Source organism: Pagrus major, chromosome 11 (genome assembly GCF_040436345.1).
Source record: "Pagrus major chromosome 11, Pma_NU_1.0".
Classification (NCBI taxonomy): Eukaryota; Metazoa; Chordata; class Actinopteri; order Spariformes; family Sparidae; genus Pagrus; species Pagrus major.
This window is the reverse complement of record NC_133225.1, coordinates 28,844,748-28,857,521: the sequence shown is the minus strand read 5'-3', so window position 1 is coordinate 28,857,521 and position 12,774 is coordinate 28,844,748. Positions and strand designations below refer to the sequence as shown.

General features: G+C 39.2%; 1 protein-coding gene across 2 annotated transcripts in view; it reads left to right on the top strand.

The window, feature by feature from the left end:
- Positions 1–12,774, top strand: part of fnbp1l (formin binding protein 1-like) — a 55,908-nt gene that overhangs the window by 21,180 nt on the left and 21,954 nt on the right. For both annotated transcript variants that reach the window (XM_073475947.1, XM_073475946.1), the window contains exons 2-3: positions 9,734–9,849; positions 11,427–11,477. In XM_073475947.1, coding sequence (XP_073332048.1) covers positions 9,734–9,849; positions 11,427–11,477 — 167 coding nt within the window. The remainder of the gene's footprint in view (positions 1–9,733; positions 9,850–11,426; positions 11,478–12,774) is intronic.

Below are 12,774 nucleotides of genomic sequence, written 5' to 3'. Positions count from 1 at the left end.
TTATATTAGTTGAAAAATGGTCTCAAAGCGACAATATTATCGTTTATCGCAATAATTTCTAGGACAATTTATCGTCCAGCAAAATTTGTTATCTTGACAGGCCTATTCCTGATTAAAATAAATGGTGAAAACGCACAATTTTCTAAAGCCTGAGTCTTCAAATTGACTACAACTTAAAGATAATCAGATGTTTTCAGTGACATAAAGTCAGAAAAAAAGAGCAAATCCTCAAATTTAAGCAAAAACTAAAAGTCAAATATAATCATGACCTCCAATTCCAACACTAGATTTGCCTTTCAGTTGTAAGATTTATGACACCACTAATGTATAAAGAAATCTTTTTTTTCCCCCGGAAGAATTTGTATTGCGAAAGTAAAAATGGTATTGGTATATCTCCAGTTACAAAAGTGAAAACATGAAGTTAACCGTCATTGACATTTTCAGCCAAACATCTGTTACAACTCTCCCGCTGCCAGTCAGTTCAGTGTTGTAACGTCTGTGTTTAAGGTATTTATTAGCAGTTGCAATGCTTTTTCCTTCTGCTTTCCTTTTGTTTTTTCGGAAAAAGTTGGTCTTTTTTATGTTTTTCTCCTGAGCTGTGTTTGCTGGCACAAGGCGAACACCGGTTCCTGTTAAAACATCTCCTGGGTGAAAGGACATGGAGTTTGATGGGACCACCCATTTTATAAAATGAAAGCACACATTCCAGTGGAGAGTTTGTCAAGAGATGTTACAATAATACAAGATTGCTAACTCTTCGACTTTTTCTTTCTTTTTCTTTTTCGTTTCTGTGACTGTGACCTGAAACAGATGAATAGTTTTCCTCTGTAACATCTGCATAGCCTTTGGCAAGGTGTGAATCCATGCTAATAATAATCATGTATCTCAACAACAAACAATACACAGACTGGGAAACAAAAGCTCCAGTGATTACATAAGAGGAAGGAACACCCATTTCTTCTCCTGAACTGAACCGCTTGAACTGAAGTAAACAAATGCATTGCCTGATTTGATTTTAGCTGAAACACCGCACAGGAACCCATTTGACTCCATTGGTGTATTCTGGGATGCACACATAACCAAAGGAAGTACGATTAAGTTTTAATATTTAATGTGAATGGAGCCAAACATGGAGTCATAGAGTGACTGCAGGAGTGAAGCAGCTCACTGACTCAGAGCTGACTGTGATCCCTGAGACTCACTCTCTGATTCATTTTTAATCCACTAGAATTATCTTTAATTTGAACAACTATGAATCACATATTTCCGCAGTAGTTGCAGTAGTTTCTATTTCTGCAGGGTAGAGAAAACACATTAAAGTAGATCCTGCAATGCAGAACAAATAGTGATAGAGGGTTTTGTGTGTGTCTTTTTACATGCCATAGATAAGATTAGTTTGGAACTAGCTGTTAACACTGTTTTTAACACTGACGTTATTCAATTACCAACAGTGCCACAATGTCGGGCTGTGTTTGTTTGAGTGCCAATTAGCAACATTTAAAAGCTATTAAACAGGCTATCAGCACTTCAGTGACTTTTCTGAGCAACGTGAGACATTTAACAGAGCCACAGAGAAATGAGCATGATATTGTCGCTTCTTTATCTCTTGTTTTACACATTGTTCAGCAGCGCTTTTTATCAGTTCTTGAAATTGTGGTATAAACATCTTAGGTGGTCAAAAGAACTAGAGTTTAACACTTCCTGTGTGTGTTTTCAACAGAAGAAGTCTTTAAGCAATTGGAAATGTTAATGGCTTTTATTCTATACTAACACACATATGTGTCATACAACAACCATCTCTGGCGTTACGGACTGATCTATTCAAAATGCTTTAAGTGGTTTGTTTGCTCGCTTATAACATCTCTGATGATTTTCACTGACACATTATTATTGATCCCACTGCCCTACTCTGCCTCTGATTGATTGCTTTCTTTGGTTGTGTTGGTTAGGCATGACTGAGTTTAAAGTTTGAATCTTGCATAAAAGCTGTATTATGTGTAGCGCTGGTTGTGTCTGTTTTTTCTTGTGGCTTGTAAAACAAACAGCCAGCTCATGGAGAGGCAGCTCGGTGACAGCCTCCCCTCGCCAAAACCAAGTAACATTAGTTCTGATTCAGTCCTTCATTTCTCCACACTTGGTGTGTGTCAAGGGGCAGCCCGATCTGCAGATATCCAGCCTGTCCACTCTCCCGAGTCCAGAGACACAGCTGCGGCACCTGTAGAAGTCGGTCTGTTTACTGGGCAAGCTACAGTTCATAATCCTCTGTATCAGCACAGTTGCTGCCTTTTCTTTTACAAACCAAACAGAAGAAAAACACAGACACAACCAGAGAATATGGCATCCATGCATGACTCAAAACGGTAACTCAAGTCCTTCAGAATTAACATTTAACAGAAACGTTAAATTCATCGTGGTGTCATCTAAACCGGCTTAGCATAAGAATATCAGAGGATGAGTAGGGTGGGCCCTTTCAAGAAAAGCAGTGTGATCCATAATAAAACTTAACTGACAGTAGTTTAACCCTGCTTAATTAGGTTTCAGTTCAGGTTAAGTGGATCTTAAGCTATATTTGTACATGTTACCTGCTTTATTGTTGGTTTTACACCAGGGAACTGTTGTGAAGGAAGATGAGCTGCCAGTGTTTAAGAGTTTGAGTATTCATCAACCCTACAACACACAGAGTCAAGCTAATGGGATAGGAGAGCTCTCTATTAAAAAGTCTGTGTAATACAGTAATCTTGATGCTAAAAACCTTTTAGCGGAGCGTTTGTAAACCGGTCCAAAAAGCTGCTGACTGTTCCTCCTGCCCTCAGAGCAGTGAGGGGGGTGAAGTCAACAGCATGCCAGTGCTACTGACTGTTTTGGCCATAGATGGCAATTGGAGACTTTTCAACACAACAACCTTTTAGCAACAAATCCAAGTCTATTCAAATCCAGATGCTCTCAGCAAGGAAAAAGGTGTGTGTGTGTGTGTGTGTGTGTGTGTGTGTGTGTGTGTGTGTTATACACAGGTATAAACTATGTGTTCTTACCGCCTGGTGCTTTGTTTTCTACTCACAGGTCAACTCTTTCAGCTGCAACTAAAATCATTTTTTTGTCCAACCAAAAGTCGAAAAAATAAGATTGGCATTTAATCAATGAATTAAGTGTTGATAATTTGATATGAGATCAAAATAATGTTTATCACACAGAAATGCAGCAGCAGGCCTGCTCTCCATATCCAATATTCCTCCTACTTTCCTTTTGTTTTTCTTACCTCCCCTCTCAAAATCCCTCTCCAAATGCCACTGTTCTCCTCCCTCCGACCCCCCCTTCAATATCCAGCACACAAACACACACATGCACGCACGCAGGCATGCGTGCACACACACACACACACACACACAAAGACACACACACACACACAAATCCTTTCTCCTCTCCCCCATCACATTCTTGGAAGAAGCCTTCTTTTTTCTGCTTGTTTTCGAGGAAGATGAACAGAGATAGATACAGTAAACACACGGGCATGCTCGCACACACACACACACACACACACACACAGACACACAGCACAGACAGAGCCTTGGGGTCTTCAGAGTGATGCCAGTGTTTCAGACAAGTTGACATTTCCCACCCAGTCTCTGCCGTGTGTGTCTGTGTGTGTGTGTGTGTGTGTGTGTGTGTGTGTGTGTGTGTGTCTGTGTGTGTGTGTGTGTCTACTCTGCTCTGGAATGCCTCAGTAATTAGTCTTTTGTCCTAGCAGCATTTTCAATGCTAATTAACCCCTCTCCCATGGAATGTGCACAGGCTGTGTGACTCCCTGATTGGCTGGGGTGGGTCTGTCTAGCTGTCTGATTGGTTATCAGGGTATATAGAAGACTTTCCACTGGGTGTCTTCAGCCCTCCTTGTCTGGAAGCTAAATGACTAATTTATTCTCTCACCCTGAGATTGAAGCTCATTAAAGCGGGGCAGTGGCTCTGTCAATGAGAAACGCAGCAGAAGTAGGCCTTTGACCCATTTATGTGTTTTGAATGTGAAAAGAAAACAAATATTATTGTTCACCAGTCACAGTGGCATGTGTCCAATTAGGCATGTGCCCACATAAAGATTGTATTGTCTTATAAACTTATGTTCAGGAGGTCAGGAGGAATCAGGCCCAGTAAGTTCCCCCTGGACCCCAAAAGCCCCTTTCTGTGACCAAGATCAGCTGAAAGATAGGATTTCATTGGCCAAAATGTCTGAATATTTTTTTCCCTCGCGCAAATTTCCGCAGCAGTGTGCATCCGTTATTAAGAACCCATAAAAAGTTTTTATAGTGCTTGTTAGGAAAAGGCTTTAAGACTCGATCTGTAAACCATTGTACCATTGATCAATAATGGTACCAACTGAGATCCAAGACCAGATTTCTCCTCCAATTGGAGATAATTAAGATTAAATTGGCTCTATACTCCTGTAGTCTGAGCCCGGCCTTAGTTCTTACAAACTGCTATTCTTTTAATTAAGAGCGGTCTGTCTCTGTTTGTTTATAGACCTGTAAAAAAATTGCAAAGTGCACCTTTAAGAAGGAAAAAAAATTAAAAAGTATGTGTTTGTTGACTTCAAATAGGAATAAAGATAAGATTTAGGCCTACATGTGTTTTGGGAGGAGTGGCCTCCCAAAGCATCCAAAAAGATGGTTATTAATGAAAGTTACATTATGACCTATTGAGGAGGTAACTATTATATTTTTTGTTTTTAATCATCTGTACCCTTAGTTTTAAACTTGCGTCATAAACCTATTAATTACATATCATCATTAGTAGGTTAGCAGCTACTGACCTCATGATATTTTACCAGAGAAGGAGGCCTGAATGCCTCTGATACTGGATTCTCTGAATAAAGAGGATCCGTTAAAGTGCAGGTGCTGCAGCAGCAGTCAGTCATGCTTAAATCATCCTCATTATTTTCATCCTCCTCCTACTTTTCCTGCAAGCTGAGAGACCTGGAGCCCAAAGATGTTGTCATTTCCCCAGTGAGCCACTCCGTGAACAGCTTGCCACAAACTACAGGATGAGCTCATACTCTATTACTTATTCATAGACACCGTCCGCAGGCTGACGCAACCACAGACAGACACGCTGGCTAAAAGGAGGTGGACGGGCATGTTTGCAGGCCAGGCCTGTAACAGACGGGCTGGTAGGCATTTACTCAATGGCAACAGGACGGCAGGATGCAGATGACAAACAGCCATTCTAATGTTTCTGTGTAACATCCTGCAGTGCAGCTGATTATCTTTGTTGCTGTCTGTTGTTTGTCACATCTTGGCTGCATCTTTGGGGCTAAATCTGTGTTTGAACTACAAAATATGCTTGAAATTGGCAGCTAGACACGTGGCACTTGTTTGCACCACTGAGATCTTTTTTAACTTCTTTCTCACTGATGAAAACTGGCATTAAGCCTAGCAGAAACCAATGGATGCCGTTAACTCTGCCAGTCCATGTTTCACACAGTCACTGATTTGTTTTAACATGCTGGGGTCTGTTTGTTTGTCTCAGTGGTTTCATTTATTCAGTCTGTTCTTCTCTGATGGCTGCCTTCTCACTGCTGGTGTTTTCTTGTTTTCTGTTTGTGAATCAGTCAAATTTTCTCTTTAGATGACAGGGGACATATTCCCCCAGTTACAGGCTTCAGTGATTCACTTACAGCGAACCTCAGTGTACTGTGGACAAACAAAACCACAGGAAAATATGAGCGTGACGATCAAACTGAATTGCAACAACATATAAAGCTGTGTCCATCCCATCCACCCTTTTTTTTTTTTCATCCACTATTTTTCATGTATGTAGCTAGATGGCAATGCAATTATGGCACTGATTAGAAAGTAAATGCAAACAGCCATTGATAATTTCTGGGGCATTTTCAACACTGAGCTGAGGGCAGTTGTGCATGACAGCTAGACTGACACATTGGCTAGGCTGATGCAGGATCATATAGGGATTGTTTATTATGTCCTCATGTCTTCAATTGTCTGGTCACTATAAATAGATTTCTGCATGTTAGGGCTGGGTGATACAGCCTTAAAATAGCATTGCAATATTTTAAGGCTATATCACAATACACAATTTAATCTTGATATTTTGATATCTCCTCAAAAGCACTTCATAGAGGCTAGGACTGGTGAGAACATCAAATACGATTAGAAATATGCTTTTGACATAATACTGCTATCGATATTGTGGCAATATTCTGGGAATGACTATTGGTACTTTCACAAAATATTAACACAATGATTTATTTTATAATCACCAGCAATGTGTTTATAATGACAAATGAGTAAAGGCAAGTATTAGAACAAGTAGAACAGTCTGGTAAGTTTTAGTCTGCCAACTCCCAACTTAAACCAGGGGGGCTATCAGAATATCGGCTCCTGCAGTAAGAAATGGTATTATGAGACAGGATGGTGGTTAGCTGGTTAGCATGCTAACTTCAGTGAACATCTCTGCAACACAGTACATAGAAGCTGTAGACTTAACGTCAACACTGTTCCTTCTTCACACTACACTTTGTTCTTTTGAATGTTAAAATTCTGACCATACCTCGCATATAATCGTGTATCAGCTAGGCTATATTTAGCAAATTTTTGATTGTGAATTATAGTAAAGTATTCTATAATATGAATATTACACAACACAACTTTTTAGTGTGACAGAAACCAATGCAATGGCAACTAATGCCTCTAAAACTTGACCTGTGTTGTCTTTCTCAAAGACACCAGGACAAGCGCTACACAGTTTGATGGTTTTGGCCATCAAAAGTGACACAATGCTCCTCGGCCTTGCTGTTTGAACACCTCCCTGCTGTCTTTGTATTTAAAGAAAATGATAACTGAAAACACAAGGAGGTCAGCTGTCTCGTATTCCCTTGGCGACCCTTATTTGCTCCCGTCGAGGTCTTGGTTTTAGTTTACACACACACAGAAAAGGCAGAGCTAAGCACATAGTGGTAGCTATGGCAGCACACTTAATGGGTATCATGATTTTCGCTTATCTCCACATTTAGATTGTCCTTAGAAGTTTCTGGAGTTCAAAACAGTCAAATTATTGATTTATCATACGATGTACTGCATGTTTGTCACAATGCTGATTTAGATTAAGATCAAGTTGTTGTTTTCATATCATAGTTGTGAAACTCTATACATTATCTGGAGTAGACAGGTTTTCTGTAACTTTTTTAAGTTTAGTTGTCTCTTGCTGGACAGCAGTGTCCCAAAGATCAGTGTGTGGGCTTGAAAGGTGCAGATTTGATCTCCAGTCTGGCTGGAGAAGTCAGGGTTAAGAAGTAAATTAGCAGCCCCTCCCTTATTGCCACCATTGTGGTGCCCTTAACCAAAGAAACCATAAACAACCACAGTGGGTGACAGATAAGATGGTGTTTGTACTGGCTAGGTTCCCTGTGTGAATGAGTGCTGCTGAAAAAGACATTGTGTGCGCTGTAAAGCAACCCTGAGTTAACAAAGGTTTAAAAGAAAATCTCCTCTGTCTGTCTTAGGCCTGATAAAACTCATGTTTCTATACTTGTGAGGACACTGCAGTGACATTGGATCTGTCCTTGGGGATCATAACTTCTTGAATGCTTTACTGTATTCACAATATTGCAGACTGAATGCAGACTTTGTATCAGAGCCAATAAATTCCAAAGCAAACTGGTTTCACTGGAGATTATGAATATTATCCAGAAACTTGCTGAGGTTAGTTAAGTTATCATCCTATAATAACACTGATTTGTCTTGAACACGTCACCACTGATGCCAGAGAACAATGCACTGATGAGTTAGAGAATCAAATCTAGATGACTAACAAAACGTATGAATATTGTAAAAACAATTCATTTCAAATTGGATGAAAAAAGGCTGCTGTACAACAACAAAGTCTCCGATGTTGAGTGGCCTTGTCTCATAACATAACATGCGAGAAATGAGAAATAAATAAAGATAATGAATTGTGAAATGTAATGGACTAATTAAGCAAGCAAAATGAAAGTTCCAAGATGATATACATAACATTCAAAAATCTAGCAGTTCACTTTGAAAATACTTTCACAGTAATTTAAAATATTTTTTGTTAATAAAAAATATTCAAGGCGGGTTTGAGATTTGGGTGACTTCATTGTGAATATGTCCTGTACAATAACATAACAGGAAACTAAATAATGTTAAGACCAGTGATAGAATGCAACTGAACACATTAACTCAAGAACTGTACTTAAATACAGTTTGGAGTTACTTGTACTTTGATTGAGTATTTCCATTTTCTGCTACTTTATACTTCCACTCCACTGCATTTTGAAGACGAATAATGTTCTTTTTGCTCACTGCATGTTTTTTTTTTTTAACTAGTTGTACTTAATATTGGATCTGATAATCGGCCAGGCTGACCCATAGTATAAAATACAAACATGTAAATATATGTATAGTTTACTTATACATGTACTTTTAATACTTTAATACATTTATAACCAGAAAATCGATTTCCATAGTTTGATATCAGATACTTTAAGACTTTCACTCCAGTGCTACTTGTATGGGTGACTGTCACTTTTACCAAAATAACTTTTTAACACAATATCTTTACTTTACTCAAGTATGACTTTTAGGTACTTTTTTACAACACCGGTTAAGACTCTTTAATCTGTAATCTAGACTCTATACCCTTAACTACATCCACACACACACACACACACACACACACACACACACACACACACACACACACACACACACACACACACACACACACACACACACACACACAGAGCATGGTGGGAAGAGGGTGGAGATGTTTATTGTCAGTACAAATAGACATCTGACAACAAACCAGCTGTTATAATCCCTGTGTGTGTGTGTATGTTGTGAGTGTGTGTGTTCAAGGTCTGTGAATGATTGTGTTTCTTCAGTTGAGCAGCACTATTGTTGCCTGTCTGTCCTCGAGAAACACACGCAAACAACTGACACAAACAAAGTAGAGGCTTCTTGTTGACATCACATATATACAACTGATTCACTAAATGTGAAGGGGTCATAATGTTACAGAATGTCTTGCTGTTATTCGATTAATCAAGTAGACGATTGAAAGAAAACTATGATGATAATTGATTCACTGTTTCATTGCTTGTTCCAGCCTCTTAAATCTGAGGATTTGCTGCGTTTCTTTGTCGTTTATGACAGTAAATGAAGAATCTTTGCGTTTTGTTTCCAGTTTTTTCTTTATCTTTTGGCTTTCTTGTGTAATTTGCTTGGATCATGGACTTTAGTGGAGAAGCTCATTTTTCATCTTGGCAACACTTGATCCTCATATTGATCATAAATCTGGCTCCGTGTAATGATTGTTATGCATGAATCTAATTTAATCTGGATTGCAGTCTTTGCCACATGTTGGATTTAGATGTGTGTATGTATACACGGCAGACAAACAAAACTCTTACCGCTGAGTCACTGGCAGGAGGACATGTGTGTTTTATTTGTGTGAATAAGAACTGACTTATATTTATGCAGGCAGACTGCTGAGTCACCCTGAATTTTAACCCCACGTGTCGGAAAAGATGAAGAGTTTTCCATCCAGTAGTCAAGGCACCTCCATTTGACTTTGTATTCATTCATCTTTAAGATTCTTTGAAATGTTTTTTGACATGTGAAAAAATGTTTCTGTTGATTTGCTGACTCAGTCATTAATCTGAATTGTTTTCTTTCTTGTTTTCCTCCTCTTTCATCTTCAGGACCAGTTTGATAATCTGGACAAACACACTCAGTGGGGGATCGACTTTCTTGAGCGATACGCAAAGTTTGTCAAGGAGAGGCTGGACATAGAGCAAAACTACGCCAAGCAGCTACGGTACAAACACACACACACTGAAGACACACATTCAGTAGTACATTCCAGTATGTAAAACAAATCATATCACTGAATAGTTTGGCTTGAAAACAGGCTAGCCTGCCCCACAGTTTTCATAAATAACTCCTATATATTTTTGTATAGTGACCTAGAAAGAATTTTTTTTGCAGGTGACTGTTTCAGATTAGGCAATCGTAGAACCTTTCAATTAGGCTGCCACACATCCAACATGTCAGGCCTTTATTGGTGTTTTTAATGTGCTGCCTTAACGCTTGTTGAGACGACTCGACAGGCACAAACCCAGTAAAACCCAGTAATCCTCATCAAAAACCAGTAGAGTCCCAGTGATTTCAAAGAGGGGAAATCCCCTCAGAATACACCTACACACACACACACACACACTCTCCTCTGCTCTCTAGTTAAATCATTAACTCACTGCTCGACTGCAGTCTGTACCGTCAATGCCTGAAGCAACACACAGGCAGAGACTTTGATGTTTAAATTTTTGATTCATCTTTAATAAAATACCAAGAACCTCTCTCTTTCTGAACGCTTGTGTGTGTGTGTGTGTGTGTGTGTGTGTGTGTGTGTGTGTGTGTGTGTGTGTGTGTGTGTGTGTGTGTGTGTGTGTGTGTGTGTGTGTGTCTATCTGTCTGACTGCCTGGGTCTGTGTCTGCCTCTCTACCAGGCTTAAATAGCATACAGCAATTCTATGCCTCTGCGCCGGCGAGAGCAGTGGCCAGAGGCATGATGTTCTCAGGTTGTCTGTATGTGTAAGTCCCGTTTTTGTGAACGCAATAGCTCAGGAACACCTAGAAGGAATTTCTTCAAATTTTGTGTAAATGTCCACTTGGACTCAGGGATTACCTTTTTTTAAATTTTGGTGGTCGATTGTCACTTTGACCTCACAAACATGTTTTTATGCCTCTGCACCAGCATTATGTTGTCCATCCAGCCGTCCCATTCTAGTGGACGCGATATCTTAAGAACGCCTTCTGGGAATTTCTTCAAATTTGTTAAAAATGTCCACTACGACTCAAGGATGCACTGCTGGTGGCAAAAGGTCAGAGGTCAAGCTCACTGTGACCTCACAAAACACATTTTTGGCCATAACTCAAGAATTAATCCAGTGATCATGATAAAATTTGACATACAAATGTCTCGTAGGGAAAATTATGAAGTTATGACATTTAATAATGAAAAGGTCAGAGGTTAAATGCACTGTTTTAATATTCAGTAAAAAAATGTTCTGGTCATCAGTTAATGCCACAGCTCTGAAACAGCAATGGTGCACTGAGGCATACAGTTGCAATACAGTAATTCTAGTTTGGTCATAACTCAATAATTCATCCGCTAATTATGAATGTCACACAAATGTGTAATAGGATAAAATCATGAAAATCCAAAAGGTCAAAAGTCCACTTCACTGTGAGATTCATAATATTCTACTATAAACAAGTACTCTGGACATTATTCAATACCACAACTCAGAAACTGCAACGTGACTTGTATGTGGAGGCATACAAGGTGGTAATTCTTGTTAATGTCTCTGTCTGCTTCTTTCTGTTTCCTATCAGGAACTTGGTGAAGAAATACTGTCCAAAGCGCTCTAAAGATGAGGAGCCGAGGTGAGTAAACTTGCAGGATTTGTTTATGCTTTTATTTATTGACTGTCTGCACGCTGTAAGAGTGTAAAAGGCCTGCTAGACAGTATATTTTTTATCCTTCTGGTGTTGGAAATAATACTTGACTGTTCATCTGTAGGATTCAGACTCAGGGTTTGATGTGGTTTTGCAAATTCTGTGTCTGCAAACATTTAATAGGTCAAATAACAACAGTGTACTGAGCAAGTGTTTCAGGCCATTTAAGGAACATTTTATCTCGAAAGCAGACACACTCTTTCACACTACAGAAACAATGTTTAGGATGTTGTTGGACTGTTTTTGTTGTAAAAATGGCACATTATAACAACACCGTAAATATATTTCATATGGTGCAGAGAGTAATGACACTGAATTTACATTGAAGTGAATGAAAGTAATTATTGTTGGCAATCCTGGTATTTTAAGCCACAAGCAGCACTGATTCTACAAATAAATTTTACTGTCTATAAAATGTTCTACTCATTTATGAATCGTTCTTACTCGCCTGTGAATATTTCGCTTCAAAACTATTCACATAGGCAAACTGCACATTTTTGTGATATATGCTCCAATAGATGAATTTGCGACACAAGTATATTACTATTACTTAATGCAGATCAAGCAGGATTGGCAGAAAAATGACGGCAGCTTGCACAGCTCAGAGAGACCCCCGGGGGTGTCTGGGGTAGCAGCACCACAGCACTGTCCGGCTTGCTGACAGGTAGAGAGAGATCACATTCACTGGGTTCATCTCACCTGCCTGTCTCGGGGATCCAGTCCAGTCCAATTTGTTAAGATATATTACTACACCCAAGTTACAAACAAACTAACCAATCAAGGCAGCTGTAGAGCAGCAACTCCTGTGTTTTCCTGCGAGGCGAAATTACCATTCCTATCAAAGTAGTCTGGTGGATTAGAAGAGAGCACAGTTGGGTATAACAGCTTCAGTCACCTTTGTCACATTGACTTGATAATTTAGGTTTCTTTTGTCATATAGTACAGGCTGCTGACTAACATAAACGTCTGTTTTGCACAACATGACATCATTCAGGATGCGAAAAGCTCAAATTGACCTTGTATCATTTGAAAAATGTTGCATTATTGCCACATAATATTCACGTTCAGGGTGAAAATACTCACGACACAATCTGTGTGTGAATTAATTGCACAAAAAAACAACAACAAAAAACACTCCTAGTGTGTAAAGGCCTTTACTGTGCAGTGAGCCATTGAATTGCAATATGGAACATATATGGTAGTTAAGCTTTGTTGTCTTGATGGA